This window comes from Erpetoichthys calabaricus, chromosome 3 (assembly GCF_900747795.2).
Source record: "Erpetoichthys calabaricus chromosome 3, fErpCal1.3, whole genome shotgun sequence".
In the NCBI taxonomy this organism is placed as follows: Eukaryota; Metazoa; Chordata; class Cladistia; order Polypteriformes; family Polypteridae; genus Erpetoichthys; species Erpetoichthys calabaricus.
Window position 1 is genome coordinate 42,825,507 of NC_041396.2, and position 20,230 is coordinate 42,845,736.

The window sequence follows — 20,230 nt, forward strand, 5'->3', positions numbered from 1 at the left end:
ATATGCATGTCAGCTTTGTTGACAGTTCTTAATAAGCCTTGTTTGAGTACTTGTGATTGAATGTGCGAGTGTCCCTACACCATATGTAAAGCTGGCTCCCATCTTGAAACAATGCTTCTGGAAATGGGACACTCGTCTTGGTTTGAAGATGAATGGATGAATTTTCACTTTTCAGTGACTTCCTTGTTTGGATGCTGAGTTTTCAGTGCAATGTCAGGGTGATGTCATACAGTTTTCATTGTTAAGCCAGCAGTACTTGTAGGGAGATTAAAACTCTTTAATGTAGTTTAGTGCATTTTAAAAAAAAATTTATTACTTTAATCAGGCCATTGATTCTTAAACAAAATGTAATTATGAGTGCAATGACGTACAGACAAGGACCACTAGAATGACAAGTACAGTAACTTATTCAAATAGCATATTTCAGTCTAGGGTTTTAAGATATCTGCAGTTAAATAATTCATTTTGTCAAAATTTTTAACATGAAATTTAGAATTAAAAGCACAGATTGGGACAAGATGTTAATCCAGCAACATCTGAAAATATTTAAATACTCTGAATACGTTTGGAAGATAATGCAGATATTGTAAATAAATACACACATGCAATCATTTGAAAAAATAGGCTCCCTTTCTTCAGTGTGGTTTTAAATACAGTATCAGGATGTAACTAAAGTTAATGTCATATTACATGACTTCTAGTCCTGGGGTATGTTAGATTTGCAGACTGAAGTTGTTGATATTGTCTCCTATGACAATTTAAATGATAGAAAATCGCTACCCATGTCACATATATCAGCTCAGTGCCATCCTCCCAGCACAGTCATGCTTCTTCTGACATTCAACAGCATGCTGTCTAACACAACTGGTGCTCTACAAAGGGTTAACAGCTATGGCGAGTTTGACCACAATCTCTGCCCTTTTTCTTTCTTTTTTTGTCATGGTACGTAAAACACACAACATCAGATAGACAAGCTTCTCTTCTGTTTGTGAGGTCCCATAACATTTGCGTTCTTTATTTTTCATCTCTGCGTTCTATGCATTGTACTTGCAGGAGACCATTCATTGGTTGCCAGCACTTATACACATACAGCCCACACCTACCTGCCTCTGATGCCTCTGAGTAACAGCTCACATGGGCCCATTGTCAATGTGAGTAGTTGTTAAGTAATCTTATGACCCAAAGATAAATATTTACTTGAATCTAGTTATGTGAAAGCTAATGGTTTTAGACCATTTGCCAGAATTGAAGAGTGAAAAAGATGTCACTGTGCAGGATGGCTGAGTTCTTTATTGATTGCCTTTCTAAGGCAGAGTGTGTTATATATATACAGATGGGAGTTGTGTATGAGTAATATTCTGTGTTGACTTCACCACCATCTGGACTCCTTTGTAAGTCCTGAACTAAGAAGTGGTTATACCACAATATAATGCTGCCAGTAGGGATGGCGAGAATAGGCTTTTCACAGACATTTAAAGAAGTAAAGACATTAGTAAACCTTCTTGACGATACCTAAGATGTGTTTTGCCTGCATCAGATCATTAGTGAAGGTGACTCCAAGAAATTTAAAGCTGTTTAAATACAAACCCTCCTTTGATGTGGACAGGGTTCCTGAAATCTATCACCACCTCCTTGGTTTTGCTGACATTACGGGAAACATTGTTGAACTGGCATTACTGTTAGTAAGACATCTTGTTGTTGATTGGGAACAGGCCTGTGAAGCTGGTGCAATCAGCAACTTTAATTATGCAGCTGAAACTGTGTCTGGCCACACAAGTCATGAGTGAACAAGAAGTACAAAAGGGTTCTCATTACACAATCATGTGGAGTATCCATTTTGACAATTGGTGTAGAAGTCATACTGTCACATTTCACATTCTAGGGTCAGCCTGTTGGAAGGATGCCCAAAATCCAATGTTGTATCTTTCCATCTATTTCTCTATGTTACATTTTCCTTTGCAGGATTTTGGCAGCAGATAATTTAAATATTCTGTTTAACTAGCACACATGTCTCTGAAATGTAGAAATAAATCAGAATTCTCAAAGAAAACCTCTATACACATGGGAAGAACATGAAAACTCCTTACAGACATGGCTGGCAACTGAACCCAAATCTCTGCAGCTGTGAGACAATCATGCTAGTAACCACAGCAGCCTCCCTAAAACATTTTTTTAATGAATTTATCACTTTGTGTCTTTGTGGACCTTGAGAAAGCATATGACAGAATGCCTCGAGAGGAGTTTTGGTATTGTATGAGGAAGTTGGGAGCGGCAGAGAAGTATGTAAGAGTTATACAGGATATGTACAAGGGAAGTGTGACTGTGGTGAGGTCTGTGGTAGGACTGATGGATGCATTCATGGTGGAGGTGGGATTACATCAGGGATGAGCTCTGAGCCCTTTCTTATTTGCAATGGTGATGGAGAGGTTAACAGACGAAATTAGACAGGAGTCCCCGTGGACTATGATGTTTGCTGATGACATTGTGATCTGTAGCGATAGTAGGGAGTACGTTGAGGAGACCCTGGAGAGGTGGAGATATGCTCTAGAGAAGAAAGGAACAAGACAGAATACATGTATGTAAATGAGAGGGAGGTCAATGGAATGGTGAGGATGCAAGGAGTAGAGCTGGCGAAGGTGGATGAGTTTAAATACTTGGGATCAGCAGTACAGAGTAATGGGGATTGTGGAAGAGAGGTGAAAAAAAGAGTGCAGGCAGGGTGGAATGGGTGGAGAAGAGTGTCAGGAGTAATTTGTGACAGACTGATACCAGCAAGAGTGAAAGGGAAGGTCTACAGGATGGTAGTGAGACCAGCTATGTTATATGGGTTGGAGATGGTGGCACTGACCAGAAAGAAGGAGACAGAGCTGGAGGTGGCAGAGTTAAAGATGCTAAGATTTGCATTGGGTGTGACCAGGATGGATAGGATTAGAAATGAGTACATTGGAGGATCAGCTCAAGTTGGACGGTTGGAAACAAAGTCAGAGAGGCGAGATTGCGTTGGTTTGGACATGTGCAGAGGAGAGATACTGAGTATATTGGGAGAAGGATGCTAAGGATAGAGCTGCCAGGCAAGAGAAAAGAGGAAGGCCTAAGAGAAGGTTTATGGATGTGGTGAGAGAGGACATGCAGGTGATGGGTGTAACAGAACAAGATACAGAGGACAGAAAAATATGGAAGAAGATGATCTGCTCTGGCGACCCCTAACAGGTGCAGCCGAAAGAAGAAAAAGTAGAAGATCACTTATAGATTTTATATAATGTAACACAACCATATTTCTGTCATTTCTCCAGACCAGGAATATTGCAAAAAAACCAACAAACCAAATGTCAGAAATGGTCCATTTATTACACAACACAGATTGACTGCATGATTATGAGGCGAGAACAAAGTAAAATGAATGACAAAGCAAATAAAGTCTACATCCTTAGTGTAAAGCCAGCTTGTGGAATATTTTATACAGGCAGTTGATTCAGATGGGATTGCATGTATTTGCAACTTATTCTTTGATCTAGGGTGCGTCTCTTAAGGGGTATGCTTAGTGGCATTCAAATGAAGTAGCAGCCTGTAACATAGGCTGGTTAAACTTTTAGAGACTTGTCTAGTACGCTTTGTTCACTAAGGTTGCCATTGCCTTAGTTAACTTGCCACCAAGGAACTTAAACCTTGACAGTCCAGTTAGGCAATGTTCCCAGTTTTTCATTTATCAAGTAAAATAAAATACTAGCTCCTCTCTCTCTCTTTCTCTAAAGTCCTGGTCGCTTTTCTACTTTTTCAGTGAGCCTTCATTCATGGTACAGTCCAACTCTTAGCTCCCTGAGATACAGAGTGAGTAGTTCTTGACATGCCAAAGTTTCTACTGTAGCAGCCTTTTAACGGCCCTCTAAAAGCAATAGGGAATACCAGATCAGAGAGTGTTGTGGTGGCACCATTGCATCTCATCACAACCAAAACCTCTGGTCAGCGTTTCAAAATTACTCCAAAGGTACAACATAAAATCATCCAAGAAGTCACTAAAATTCTTATGAAAATATTCAAAGAACTGCAGGCAAAGGTCAGTGCTAATGACTCCAAAATAAGAAAGACACTAGGCAAAAATTCACTGGAGAATAGCTAGGTTGAAATAACTGCTCTTTAAGAATAATGTAAATGCTTGTCTCTCATTTCCCAGGAAGCACCTGGGTAATCTCAAGATCATTAGGGAGAATGTTTTATGGACAGATGACGTCTAGTGTAAAGCAAATATGTTATTCCACAGTAACAACATTATCACAGCTGTTGGACATGGCTATGGTGATATGATAATATGGCATGTTTTTCTATCTCAGGACCCGGACAACTTGTCTTAACTGAAGAATCAATTGATTCTTTTCAGTATCACAAAATGATTACAGTTAAGTAGAATATCCACTCACCCATCTGTGAGCTGAGGCTGAAGCGTAAATGGGTCATGCAGCAAGACAATAAGTTTTTGCCCTTGTCAATGTCAAGACTGGACTAAATTCCCATCATTTTAAAAGATGCAGAGTTTTAAGAAGCATTTGGTTTGTGGTAAATACAGTTAATGGTGGCGTAACACTTTACTAAGTGTAAGGAGTAATTATTTTTTCACTCATTGCCAGTTAGTTATAGTGTTGAAATAAGCTAAAAAAACAATGTGTTATTTGTTGATTTTGGCGCCCTTTATTTAATATTAAATTGCAGTTAAAGACCTGAAAATATTCATTGTCAACGATTTGGAAAAATAGAGGAAATAAATAGAGCAGATATTTCCATAGAACTGTATACAAAACCCATTAAAAAATACAGCAGATACTTTATGTCACTTGTTGGTTTAATGATTTGTATTGTAAAAAAGCTATTAGCCCCTCATACAAGTTGAAGTCGCCTCTTGTCACTACATGTGTCCTAAATTGTGTGAGTCAGTTACTCCTCTAGTGAGACAGGCTTATTGGAGCCATGTGGCAATAACATTTTATTGTGTGGAGTATACCATTTATGATGAGTGGTCTCCAGACATGAAATAATAACACTACTTTCTTTCTGGGTATCACATAGCATATATTTTATGATGCTTTTCTCCCACAAGCCTGCCTTGGTATGGTCAATGAAACTGGCTTCTTGCCTAGCACCCACAGTGAGGGCTGCTTTTTATTCTTTTGAATACACATAAAACTAATTTAAAAGAAGCCGACAATGATCATCAGAGGAGTTGGGGTTCTAGGTGGAAAACCCAATTTTATTTGCCTTCAATTTTTTAAAAGGCAAAAATAAAGAAAAGCACTCTCTAGTTGAGACATTTGTGAAAGCCGGTAGTTTTATATTGTTTGAACTAGAAGAGGACAGGTTGAGGGCAGAGCGAAAGTGACATAAGGACCCTCCTTTGTGGACATTGTTTGCTGAACTAGGGGCAAAATGGATAATGATCTGTCACTGTGTCACATGCTGCACCCCAGTGCCCCTGAAATAGGTCCTTTAAAGACAGTCACCCAGCATTTCTTGTTAGAATAATTAAGTTAGAGCAGTTTGTTGTTGTACTGTTTGTTTATATAAAAAAGGCTTGTGCTTTTTTGTCTCAATTCAATTGGAAAAGTACATTTTTGTATTATGTCATCCTATTACATTTCTTTTTCTAGGTACACAGAGAAAACCATCCTCACTGGCTACATTACATCATGGTGTAGCACCTGCTCAACTTAAGACTGCCAACTTTACAGAGGGTGATGAAGTCAGTTCGGAATGCGTCTAGAACACAGCTCACTTCTATTTAGCACATATAAATAACATAATAGCTTAAAAAGGCAAAAGTACAATCAGTTTTCCCTTTCTTCCATTCCGGTAAATTTTGCAGGACCACTAGCACTTACTGTAAACCACTAGACATAGCCATAGTCTTTACCCTCAAATTATAAGGCAATTGAGCAGATATCCTGTATATATACAGTATTACTTTTGTTAATGAATCTTGTAAAAATTAAGCTCCTTTGTAACAAAGTCAGCATAAAATGCTCTATGGCACTGGTAAAATTCAGGTACTGGTGTACTAGAGAGCTATCATTGTGCAACCTGTTTACACAAAATACTAGTGGTCTGTCATTGATTTTGTGTGTACTATATAGTAGAACACAAAGTTATTATAGATTCAGTCATGTACTGTATAGTTAAATTAATCTTTTTGAAGTGATAAATATAATTTGTCCACTATATCACAAAATTAAATATAGTTTTATAGTAAACGTAAATATAGTTTAAGTGGGTAGAAGCTGGAGGAAACAAATGCCATGTTGCAGAATCACTGGAGTTAGCTCCCAGTTATGAAAGGAACTGGTGCAGAGCTTGGAATATGGAGCATGGATATAAAGTGCTTACTTGTAAGATTATGTAGACACTTATTTTGGTAAATTGGAAGAATCCTAACTCTCCTCTTTTAGGTCAGTGGGCAACTATTTGAAATTGGAAAAAATCAAATTCTCACTTAGAGGATCTGTGCAGAACTTTTTCAAAACCTGGCAGGATCTAATCAATAATATTTTAGAATAAGCTCTTAAAACACTGAGGAAGTAGATTCTCTCTCCATTTCTTTTTCTTCTCCATTTATCTGTATCCATCTATTAAACTCTTCAGTTTATTTATTTTTACTATTTTTAAGTTTTAGTCTGTTGGCCATGCTCTCTTTCTCAGGGGTGGGGGTTGATTTGTTTTAAATCCTATTTTTTTTTGTAAAAATTTATCTATTTGTATGGAATGATTACAATAAAATCAATAACATTTAAAAAGAAAAAAAAAAGATTATGCGGACACTGAGAAAGCTCTTAAAGTATCATGGCTTTTATCAGCTCAGCTGCAGAAAGTGAGGCAGATAGTGTTACTTCTGAGCCCAAGTGAGGTGTGAAGTACAGCTGTCTGCATGGAGAACCACTGGAAAGGGCTGTGTAAAACTGGGGTATCAGCAGCAACATTGTAGGGTGGCCATGGAAGGAGATGGTAAATGGCATGAGCCCTACCAAACCCAGCCAAACCACCAACAATACCAACAATACCAGATAAATGGTATGGTATACAGTATATAGTATAAAGTACTTGCTGGTAAGAATCTTATTATATTCTGAATATGCCTGACAACAACATTGAACCTAAACCAGACCATATTTTTTGGAAACTTTGATGATAGCTTTTCCATTCTGTAGTTTTTTATGAAATAAATTAACTCTTATGTCAACAACTACACTTGTTAATTTCCAGCAAACTCTAAAAGTGTGCACAGTACAGACCCTAGGTGGATATTTTTTGTACACACACCTTGGTACCTTATGATTACAAGTCATTGTCTTGTGCACTCAAAGGATTTGAAGTTATGCCAAAAGGTATGTGGAATCCCTCCAAATTATTGAGTTCAGGTGCTTCATTCACACCCATTGTTAACATGTGCATAAAATCAAGGACATAGCCATGCAATCTTCATTGACAAACATTGACAATAGATTGGTTCATGCTGAAGAGTTCATTAAATTTAAATGTGGCACTGTCAAAGGATGCAGCCTTTGCCACAAGTCAGTATGTGAAATTTCTGCACTGCTAAAACTCCCCCTGTCAACTGTAAGTGCTATACAGCTCAACCACCAAGTGGAAGACCACACATATTTACATAGCGGGGCTGCCAAGTTTTGAAGTGCATAGCTAGTAAAAATAACCTGTCCTTTGTTGCATCACTCATCACTCAACAGAGTTCCAAACAGCCCCTGGAAGCTGTATGAGCACAAGAACTATGCTTCAGAAGCTCCTGAAGCAGGTTTACGTGGCCGAGCAGCTGTGCAGAATCCTAATATCACTCTGTGCAATGTCAGGCATTGGCTGGAGTTGTATAAAGCACACCACTATTGAACTCTGGATCACTGGAAATGTGTTCTTTGGAGTGATGAATCACACTTAACTATATGGCAGTCTGATGGGCAAATCTATGTTTGATGGATGCCTACCTTTTCCATTTGGTTTGTGAGTTGCCATTGCTAGGTCACCAGCTCAAGTTAAAAAAAAAAAAAAAAATGGCCACCTTAGCGGATGATTAGCTCACAAGAGAAAATGTTGCCTGCATTTCCTTCCCATTGACCAAAAATAGATAACATCAGCTCCCAAGGTGAAAAAGGTTGAAAACCACTATTTCATACATATTTTATTTATACAGTCAGGTAAATAAATATTTGGACAGTGATGCAATTTTCATAATTTCGGCTCTGTACACCACCACAATGGATTTGAAGTAAAGCAATCATTATATGATTGAAGTGTAGACTTTCACCTTTAATTTAAGGTGTTTACCAAAAACATTGAGCTGTTTAGGAATGACAGCCATTTTCTGCATTTTCATTGCAATAGACAATGAGCCAGAACATACTGTTAAAGCAAACTAAGTGCTTTTCAATTGAAAGTAGTGGAAGATTCTTCAAAGGCCAAGTCAATTAACTGACCTCAACCCAACTGGACATGCATTTGACTTGTTGAAGACAAAACTGATGGCAGAAAGACCAATGGACAAGTAGCATCTGAAGACAGCTGCAGTAAAGGCCTGGCACATATCACTAGGGTGGAAACCCAGCACTTGGAGATGGCCATGATCTACAGACTTCAGGCAGTCATTGGCTGTAAAGGATCTTCAACCAAAATTTGAAAATTATGATTGTTAGTTTGTCCAAGTAGTTTTGAGCCCCTGAAAATAGGGGGACCAGGTATAAGAATATCTTTTCTAAACACTCGTACAATATTTTTGTTAAACCCCTTGAATTAAAGCTGAAAGTGTACACTGCAATCTCATCTTGATTTCTTTGATTCAAACCCATTGTGGTGGCGTACAGAGTCAAAATTATGAAAAATTGTGTCACTGTCCAAATACTTACAGACCTGACTATATATTTAGAGTCATATGAAAAAGTTTGAGAACCCCTCTCAGCCTGCATATTAATTTACCCTACTTTCAGCAAAAAAGATAACAGTGGTATGTTTTTCATTCCCTAGGAACATCCGAGTACTGGGGTGTTTTCCGAACAAAGATTTTTAGTGAAGCAGTATTTAGTTGTATGAAATTAAATCAAATGTGAAAAACTGGCTGTGCAGAAATGTGGGTCCCCTTGTAATTTAGCTGATTTGAATGCATGTCACTGCTCAATACTGATTACTTGCAACACCAAATTGGTTGGATTAGCTTGTTAAGCCTTGAACTTCATAGACAGGTGTGTCCAATCATGAGAAAAGGTATTTAAGGTGGTCAATTGCAAGTTGTGCTTCCCTTTGACCCTCCTCTGAAGAGTGACAGCATGGGATCCTCAAAGTAACTCTCAAAAGATCTGAAAACAAAGATTGTTCAGTATCATGGTTTAGGGGAAGGCTACAAAAAGCTATTTTAGAGGTTTAAACTGTCAGTTTCAAATGTAAGGAATGTAATCAGGAAATGGAAGGCCACAGGCACAGTTGCTGTTAAACCCAGCAGGTCTGGCAGGCCAAGAAAAATACAGGAGCGGCATATGCGCAAGATTGTGAAAATGGTTACAGACAACCCACAGATCACCTCCAAAGACCTGCAAGAACATCTTGCTGCAGATGGTGTATCTGTACATCGTTTTGCAATTCAGCACAATTTGCACAAAGAACATCTGTATGGCAGGGTGATGAGAAAGAAGCCCTTTCTGCACTCACGCCACAAACAGAGTTGCTTGTTGTATGCAAATGCTCATTTAGACAAGCCACATTAATTTTGGAACAAATTGTTTAGGATTGATGAGACAAAATTTTAGTTATTTGGTCATAACAAAAAGTGCTTTGCATGGCAGAAGAAGAACACCACATTCCAAGATAAACACCTGCTACCTACTGTCAAATTTGGTGGAGGTTCCATCATGCTGTGTGGCTAGTTCAGGGACTGGGGCTGTTGTTAAAGTTGAGGGTCAGATGAATTCAACCCAATATCAACAAATTCTTCAGGATAATGTTCAAGCAACAGTCACAAAGTTGAAGTTACGCAGGGGTTGGATATTCCAACAAGACATTGACCCAAAACACAGTTCAAAATCTACAAAGGCATTCATGCAGAAGGAGAAGTACAATGTTCTGGAATGGCCGTCACAGTCCCCTGACTTGAATATCATCGAAAATCTATGGGATGATTTGAAGCAGGCTGTCCATGCTCGGTAGCCATCAAATTTAACTGAACTGGAGAGATTTTGTATGGAAGAATGGTCAAAAATACTTCCATCCAGAATCCAAACACTTATCAAAGGCTATAGGAGGCATCTAGAGGCTGTTATATTTGCAAAAGGAGGCTCATCTAAGTATTGATGTAATATCTCTGTTGGGGTGCCTAAATTTATGCACCTGATTTTGTTATGATGCATATTGCATATTTTCTGTTAATCCAATAAACTTAATGTCACTGCTGAAATACTACTGTTTCCATAAGGCAAGGAAGTTGCTACTGTGAAAGCACAGCCAATGATAAACAAAAATCTGAAGAATTAAGAGGGGTTCCCAAACTTTTTCATATGACTGTATATATTAGACAATTGTGCTCTTCTAACTTTGTGGCAACAGTTTGGGGAGGACTATTTTCTTTTGCAGCATGACTGTGCCTCTGTGCATAAAGCCAGTTATGAGCCAGGTGTTCCTGACAAACATTGGTACCTGACCTCACAAATGCTGTTTTGGTTGATTGGGCACAAATTCTCACAGACACACTCCAAAATCTTGTGGAGAATCTTTCTAAAAGAGTGGAGGCCATTAGCTGGGTATGTTAAGCTCATATAGGTGTGATGATCAGGTGTCTGCCAACTTTTGGCTATATATTGTAGTGTAAGTGAAACAAGTCATGTATTTAAGATGTGACATGAGAAGAAGCTAGTCACTCCATCTAGTATTTATTTTTTTAATTGGATTATGATTATTCACCATGTAAGGCTGCTTGCTTTTCTTAACTGAATGTACCTTTCTTTATTTTCCAATGTCTTTTTTGAATCTTGAGTTCATACTCTAGCAAAATGACATCTGGGAAATAAAGTTTGTTGATGTTATTGAGTATATGGTGAATCCTAATTAGGCCCATGGAAAATCTAATCTGCTCAAGAATAAAGTGCTTAAATTCTCATAGTCTGCCAGTGTGTGAGGTGCCCTTTTAGTCAATACGTGAACCAGTATAATGCTCAGTGTAATATGTAAATAATCTAGAGAGTCACATTCTGGAGACCACATACAGTTTATTACTTATAAAGTTTTAGAAGACCCTTTCTGTATTCATAGTGTACAGTACATTAATTATATTATAGCCTAATGGTAACTAATTGCTGTTTCATATCGCCTAGAGGATGTCTCTTTTGGCACCAGAGACTGATTGTAGCCCATTTTGTTTTTTTGAATAAATTGTGTGTGCCTTAATCATCTCCTTTCATTGATGGCCTGTTTCTAGCCTTTATGTCCACTGTTCGGTGTATTTTTTTTCGATTAGGGCCTATTTTCGATAAATCTGTGTGTGAAATTTCCAGACAAGAGGCACATATGCTGGTGTGTCCAACATGCTATGGTCAGAGTTACATACTTCTTTAGCATTGTCTATTCTCCCTCTGGACTGTCCACACGTGATTCATTGGTTCCGGACTAATTAGTTTATATAGTCTGCTCCAGTGATACCAACACTTATTGAGTGGTTATTTATCTAAAAAGGGCAAGTGTATCTAATAAAGGTTTTACTTTGTTAATTTATTCATCATTTTAGACCAAGTTGTGGTACCGAGCTGTGTTTACATGTTGATAACTGTTGGCAAGTTTTGTAAGTCATTTGCATGTAACAATAGTATGTTATATGCATGATGGCTACAACATAGCCCTGGTAAGGATGTTGTTCCCTTTTCCTCATGGTTCTGCCTTTTGTAGATGGCTTAGATTATTGCCTTCTGTTTCACAACATACAACAAAAATAATTACATTGTGACATAAAAACAAAATAAGTTAAAGGTCTACATTGTGTCTGCTTACTGAGCAGGATTGTTTGCAGCATATGTTTCCTTAGCAGATCGGTGACATAACAGGTACCTAACAGCATTTGGGTCCTGTATAGACTCCCGCCTGGATTCATTTTTTAGAGTTTGCATGTTTTGTCTATTTGGGGGGTGACTCTGAATTGTATGTGCAAAAGTAGACCCTAGTGTAGAGTGTTGTCTAGATCTGGGTTGGTTGCTGCCTTGCAAATGCTTCTGCTTTAATGGCTCTGTCTCTCTACAAGCATGTATTGTAATAAATTGGTACAGAAAATGGAGAGTTAGATGGATATATAGGCAGTGGAGAGTTGGATGTATTAATTATTTTCTTAAAGAAATATTCATTCTTAGTCTTCAGATATAAATGTTTATATAACATAACAGAAGTATTCAAAATTTCTTTCTAGTGTTCCACATTTTTCTTTGGGCAATTTCTTATTCTACATTTTGTCAAAATACTGTAGACAAAGAGGAAATATTGTAATTATGTTGGATCAGTAAAATAATTAACAGGCCATGTGCTACTAATTATTGAAAAATGTATTTTAGGTTAGTTTTTATTGACAATTTAAAGATACTTTGATTATACTTTTCTCATGAATAACAGCTTTTGGATGTGCAGAATTCATTTTTGCATGTGTTTTGCATTGTTATATTCATTTAGAAGATGTCATTAATTTATTTAGTCAATTTTCCCATTTTGCATCACAACTTGGATAGTGGGTGCTAACATTTTGTGTATTTTTGTATGACTGCAGCCATATTGTTCAAAAGCCCAGTTGCTAGACCCAAGATTAGTGACAGTGTCACTGTAATGTCAGTTCCTGATGCTGTAAAAGATGATGGTGCACTACTTTCAGCTACCATTCTTTTGAATTCTTGTGTGTGTTTCAGTGGTTTGTTTAGTTAGTTAGTTAGGTCTTTTCTTTTGACTAAGATTCTAGATTTTTATGGAATGGACTATGACGTTTAGTTGCCACTGACCTTTTGGCTTCAACCCCTATTTTTTTCTCTCCTGGTCCATCACTTAAATAGTACTTTTCGGTGTGCCAGTTTCAATTTTGACAGGACACCATTCAGTATACCTTCTCTGCCTCCTTATTTTTGAGATCTGTCATTTCTCTTTTTGTGAATTTTACTAGTATTTTTATTCTAAACTGTGTTTGTCATTTTGACACAGAAATTTAATGGTCTAATTAAGTCTTTGTGATCTATTTCATTTTCTGTATTTGAATTTGATATGCTTATTTATTTTGCCATTGTTTGGGCTTTTACTGAATGATCTAAGTTTTTAACTTCTAGGCCCATGTTAAATGGTCATGAGTTTCTTTGTTCTTTTATTTGTGTTTTTAAAATATTGCACTTTTCCTTTAAAACAGACTTTCCCAAACATGCTGAAAGTGTAAAAAAAATAAAAAGAGCAATTTTGCTATGTAGTTCATGTAGCTGTTTTCTTTCATACTCACAAGGAAGAAACAATGAAGCAATTTTTACTACTAGTTTCTAAGATAAGAAATCAGAAGCACAAAGGTAGAGTGCAACTTACAGTGTTAATCACATTATTTGCTACATCCTACATTTCAAAATGTAAACAATAGAAAATGACTGCATTATGAAACACTAAAATCATTTATAATAGAAAAACATTGCTCTACTATTTAATTTACAAGAACTAATGTAACTATGGAAAGAGCTTGGTGCGTTTTTATAATAAATACCATTTGTTCATTTTCACGCTGCCTACCCCGATGAGATTTAATATTTGATTGTTTTTTGTGGTGAAGGGTTGAATGGGGATTAGGTTTATTATAGCTTAATTAACTTTTTATATTACAGCTTATGAGTTTTTAAATATACAGTAAGTATTACATAAAAAATGGTTTGGTATCAACAGAGATCTCCTTAAATGAGCCATAAAGGGTGAATTTATTCTCTAGGAAAGACTGTATTTGGGGCATACACATGTGGTATGATATATTTTTGAATGAGTGATGTAGAGTCTTTATGTTTGGTCAAAAATGACCAGATTCTATATTTAATGCAACCCTTCTGTCTAGCCATTTTGTAAAAAAGCTTCCTGCTCTTGTTCAATTAAATGAATTTACATTGTGTTTCTGCAAAATAATTTGTTGGATTGGCCCTACGAATGACTTAAAAGTTTTTTAGCCCATTTATGCATTTCACTATACACTTAGATTCTGAAATCAGGGGTCTGCTATTCAATCAACACTGGGCAGGTATGATCTCTTGAGTTTCAGGAAACTGAAAAGGGCAGCATGCTGTATTATTTCTGCTCTCACTTAACTTTTTTTATTTGACCTTTTTCAGCCTTGTATAGCACGCAAAAGAGGCCTTTCTTGTAAATCTTGTCGCTTTACACTTGCATATAAGATTTAGGGAAGACTCCTCCCAAGGAAGGGAAAGCTCTGGCCCTTCTGAACCAGAGGAAGCCTCTTAAGTATTCAAGTTGTTGGTAAATATTATTCACTGTATTTTATGTGCAGTATTTCAAGGATGTCTGCACAAATTGTACAGAGTCAAATTTGTTCAAGAATACTCCGCTTATCTGATTAGAAACCTATTGTAAGAGGAAGTGGCTGCCACTCTTGCTTAAAGCAGCGACAGGAAAAAAGAGGAGGTGGAACGGCAAGGGGGGGGGCAAGGGGGGGGTGGAGGATATGTATGATGCTTCTGAAAGCTCACAACAGATGAAACCACAGATGGTAAAGCGAGAGAGAGAGAGAGAGAGGGAGGTGCGGAAATGCTCAGTATTTCACACTGACTTACTGAGGTACAGCTTCATCGGCAGCAGCAGGTTGATGTGCTGAAGAAAGAAACAAACAGCAGGACTCATCTATCAAAGGTGCCGGCAGACCTGCTAGGAATGGAGGAGCTGACTGAGTAAGCAAGAGTCTTTTGCATCCCATTGACAAATACTGGCAAGGTGGAAAACTTGTTCTTATCATCTTCCGGGCATCTACTATTTCATTGGTGGTTTCCTGAATTTAACTTTGTACTGGAAGACATGCAATGAATTGTTTTTAAAAGGTTTTTAGTTTAGTTTTTTTTTTTTTTTTTTGTATTTCTTACTTGTGGATATATTCTAGAGGAAGTTAAGGAGCCTGTCAGTTTGCAGTACTTCCAGGTTTCTCGTCCTCATTTCTTAGTACTTGCCATCAGCTACCTGTCTACCAGTCTTTGCCCTCTAACTCCCCCTCTTGGATCTGGCATGTATGAGGCAGCCTGGGACCATTTCAGAAGTGCAAACCTGGTTGCCAACAAAAGGTGTATTGAATGAAAGGGAGTAACAGCATGAGCAGCGGCTATGGCAGTTTGGAAGAAGACTTGGACCTTGAAGACCAGTTCTTCACAGCCAAGTCAACACTTATTAGGCGAGCAGCAAAGAAATATGGGATCAAGGTAAATATGATGGGCTACAATTAGAATAATAAGTTTGTCAGGCTTGAGCTTAGTAAACCTAGTTCATTGTGTTATCTGCATTGGGGAGTTACATCAGATGCTGCAACTTAAGCTGTGGTGTGGGGAAAGATTTTGCTTAACTTGTTAAGCTGTTGCTTTTTTATTTTTAGGCTTAATGTACATTTCAATAACTCAAGGAGCTAATGCTTAATTGTCAAGAGTTAATATTGTTTTTGTCTTTTCTGCCTCTTACAAAGATCATACCAATATGATAAAGTGTGAGTAGGATACGGAACTGTAGAAATGAGAGTTTCTTCATGTTGGTTGTGAAACAAGTGTTTGTGGAAGACATGCTTTGGGAAAGTCTTGTTTATTTTACTTTTTTCTATACATAGAATTGACAAAGATCTGGTTCAGCATACTTTTACTCGAATAAAAAATAGGACAAGATGTATTCCATGCTATAAATACAAAAACGAAATAACAAAAGTTTGGCTGTTCAGCTTTTATCAGGCTTATATATGTATAAATTATCATGCATTGTATAGATGTATAAATATTTATATCAGTGTGAATTTGTGTGTGTCTTTAGGATGGTATGAGTAAATATTTTATTTTATGTATATATGTGTGTGTGTTCATGTCTGTATGTCTGAATGAGGCATACACAGGAAGTGTGAGAGTGTGCACAAGTGTTTGTGTATTAATAGTCCCTGATAAATTAATCCCTTTATAGACAAAGATATATATAAGCAGCCACTCAGTTTTGTAGATATAAAGTACATATATATTTATATATATAAAACGACCAAAGTAACTGACAGATTGCTTCAACCCAGAATTTAACCCAGTTATTCTGGGCCTAAATATACTGTCATGTGAAATGCTTTGATCAAAATACCACTTCCACTCACCTCTTGGGACCACTATCTCTGTCTGTCTACACTGCTTCCTTGTAAGCAACTCTTTACCTCATCCTAGGGCAACTCTCCGATGCAGCTCCTGAACTATGTCTGTGGTCAAATTGACTTCAGGCAGTTATTCTACTGTATTACTAATGCTGTCTTCATTTTGAGAGAGCAGGGGCACAACATTTTGTAGTCCTACACTATTGTGTAAGCACCTAGGCACTGACCTTGTTTTACTGGGCTTTCTTGCTTCCATATGGTACAGTAAGAACAGTTTACATAAACCGACCAAATTATTCCAAATTATAGTCCCTACAGAAACTGCTTTATGGACACTCTCTATAGTTACAGAACGTTTCACTACATGGTTGCCTCTAGAGTCCGCAGTTCGATCTCCTTCTCCTTAACATGACCATTATAATAATGTACACTGTCCAATCTATCCTTCACGGTAGTTTGTCTGCCGGGAAACACATACTGTGTACTAGTTTATCAAACCATCAAAACATATAGAAAAATTATTCAAATTGAAATAACAATATAATCAATATCTACATTTTATATAACAGTAATCTTCAATAAAATTAATATATGGTTATGGTTTAAATTAAAATCACTAATTTGTTTGAATTCTGTGCATATCACAAGCAAATAAACTGGTATTTAGTACAGACTGATGCAGTTGGAATTATGCAGTTGATATATTTATATATATTATTTTTCTATATAGGAAGTTTTCTGTATTTCACATATACTGTATAAGAGAATGTTGGTGGCATAATTATTGATGTGGTTAATTTGCAGCTCCAGAGATCTGGGTTTGAACCTTTTTTAAAAAATTGTCCATGCATAGTTTGCAAGTTCTTCCAGCGTTGGTTCATGCCTTGCACCCTTTACTCTGATTACCATAGCCCCTACAATGAAACTGATGAGTTGACAAATTTGATGGATAGATATAAAACAGAGAGCTGCACATTGTTATGAGTATTGCCAAAAGCAGAATGGAAGTGACATCAGATGTCCTCAGTGTTGTCTTCCTCCCCTCTACAGCCAAAAAGGGTAAAAGCTTTTGTAAAGTAACTGTGTTGCACTTTTCACAGTCCCTTCTGTATTTACTTGTGAAGACATAATGCATGGCCATAAAAGTATATACAGGGTATACTAAAATTCTTACTTCCATGATGGTTGTGTTTGTGTGCTGTGTTATAATATTTCTATAAAGGCATATAATACAAATTATGTTGCAGCTCAATGTCAAGAGAAATTAAAGGATAAAGATGCTGTTTAGACATTTTTACATTTTCTTGTCTTAAAAGTATTGCTTTTACAGCATATTGATTTCTTTCAAAACAGTTATATAGTCACTTTACTGTATATGTAGTTTAAGGGAGTAACTCACCGGTACATTATTTCATACAATTACTCTTTTTTTATATATATCGTTTTACTTTTTTTGATGTTTAAGACTAACGTTTTATTTTTATTTTTACCTTACTCTCTGTCTTTTATTCTTATGTGTAATCTTCCAAAAAATTTTTGACCATGGAAGCAAGGGAAAAATACTGGACCAACACTGTAAACAAGCATGCTGCACAAATGTTTTTGAAAACCACTAAAGTGCTCCATTAGCAGCACACTTGGCAGGTGTTTATTTTAATCAAGCAAGCAAAATTTGTAGAGCAGCAAATGACCAAATTACACATTACACATTGTGCAGTACTCTGGTGCACTAAGGTCAGCTTCCATTTTCTGTGGAAGTGTACAGGGATTGTTCAGAATAAATGGTCAGGAATCACAGCACAGCTGAGTGCACACAAATTTATCTTTAGGTGTTACATTGGTTAGAATATGGGTATTACCAGATTGTCTCAAATTCTGTCATTCTCCATCTCACAGCTCTGTACAGGTCCTTGTAAATGTTTTGAGAATCTTTCCTTGCAATTAAGAATACATTTTCCATTCAGAGCTTCACCAAGAATAACCAAGTAAAGGTTATCGGGTAGGTTAATGTAATACAGTATACAATAGTAAAAGTGTAAATTATTGGAGTATTCATATTGATGTTTTTTATCATTGGTGTGAAGGGTTTGACAGTAACTTTAAAGCTTACAAGTAATGAAGAGAGAGAGAGAGGGAAAGAAAGAGAACAAACCAAAATATGGTTTATATAGCCATTGGCTGCAGTGTGAATCTTTATAAGGAAGTGCTGAAACAAAAAGGAACCCATAACTTCACTTTATTGGTCATATGTTTGACAGTGTTGCTTCTGTTTGATATTTTTTGGTTTTTTACTGCAGAAGCTGTCAGTGTGGAGAGTGGTCTTGACAGTGTCCTCCTGAAACAAAGGACAATTTTTATGTTAATGATGGTAACAGATGATAGAGAACATTGTCCTTCATAAAATCAATGGGATACTAGAAAGCTTGTGCATGATTAGTTCAGAACTGTTCACACACTACATGGGTCTATATAACTGATAATATTGTTTAGTGACAGTGACAGCATGTAGGAATGTAGAACATTTTCTTATTTATGTATGTTGAACAAATTCTTGCAGTAACAGCAGCAGGCTTTGGCTATGTTACTGTGGGATCTGACTTTCTCATACAGAAGGACAGGTTTTCCTAAATGTAAACAGTCAGTAATTTACTATAGAAGTGTGGGATCAACCTGATTTTTAATGAGCATGCTCTGATAAGTATGAATAGTCAGAATTGTCATTTGACTAAGAACACGAAGCATTTCATTGTTATAAAAGTGTAGTGGATGTAGCGCCACCTGCTTCAACTCTGTGGTTTCATATCTGAAGTGCATCAAGCACTGTAGGGGCAGTATGAAGGGCTAGTTGCAAACACCCAAAGGCTTATTATTACTAAGATAGTCAATCTGGAAGGAGCAGCCTGACTTTCTCTTCCAGTCACACATTTTACAGTAATTGGAAACATACAGTATATTACCAATTAGACTATAGTGGATGATCTGAATCTCTCTTTATATCAAAAGTCCCTATAAGTTTCACAAGTTGCAGTGTTACAGAGAAGGGAGTATGTGTGGAGAAGCGGTAGTGCCTGATACTGTCATCTTTAATATCTGTGTTTTTAACTAAGAATAAACAGCCTCTTCTGAAAATGAGACAGGAATCAACTAGACACTGCCCTGTCACATGAAACCTTAGCAACTGTGAACAGTTAGCATGTTACAGTGAAGGCAATGTGTGTGTAAGGATAAACCTGACACTGTCCCCAGTAATATCAGAGCCTGTAACTACTGTAAGAACAGATGCTACTGCGAATAAGAATGGAGTCCACCAGAGTGTGTCGCGTCATATGAGACCCCTGTAATTTAGGAAAGCCTAAAGTTCATTGTATGTTACTTGCATGCCTGTCACTGGCAAGTCTGTGTATTAGTTAAAGTCATAAAGACAGAGCATGTTTATTCATTTGTATGTGTTGTGCAACAAGTATGCATATGTTGAAATGTCAGAGCTGGTGAATGGGATAATGATATTGAGGTGGGAAATGGAAAAGAGGCAGGCAGTTATTTCTGTGCCCACTGACAATTATGTTAATTCTCTATGTCTACAGATGAAACATAGAGTGTACATCAGGTCACCACAAGACATTATATCTTGCATATCTACAATCTCCGTGAAACAACCCATTACTTGGCATGCCACAGCATTGATATCTCTGTGCACTACTTTTTCTCAGCAAGAACAGGAAGGAAACAGTTGCATTTTAACCAGACAGCAAGTAAACCCATCCCCCTCGCTCACCAAACAGGTGCAAGTGATGTTTAATGGCGTTAAGATTGTTGAAGGTCTGCAGAGGAAAACAGAAACTCAGCATTTTATAAATGTTTGGGTTCATGGTGAATGAAGGATATAAC

General features: G+C 37.1%; 1 protein-coding gene across 4 annotated transcripts in view; it reads left to right on the top strand.

Moving 5' to 3' along the window:
• The window catches only part of rassf5 (Ras association domain family member 5), a 135,583-nt gene that overhangs the window by 62,863 nt on the left and 52,490 nt on the right, over positions 1 to 20,230 (top strand). The window contains exon 1 of one of the 4 annotated variants that reach the window (XM_028796697.2): positions 14,680 to 15,434. The exons of 2 other annotated variants lie outside the window; for them this stretch is intronic. In XM_028796697.2, the coding sequence (XP_028652530.1) occupies positions 15,309 to 15,434 (126 nt within the window). In that variant the 5' untranslated portion in view covers positions 14,680 to 15,308. Of the gene's footprint in view, positions 1 to 14,679; positions 15,435 to 20,230 lie in introns of those variants that run through there. One more of the 4 variants, XM_028796698.2, reaches the window with a different exon arrangement.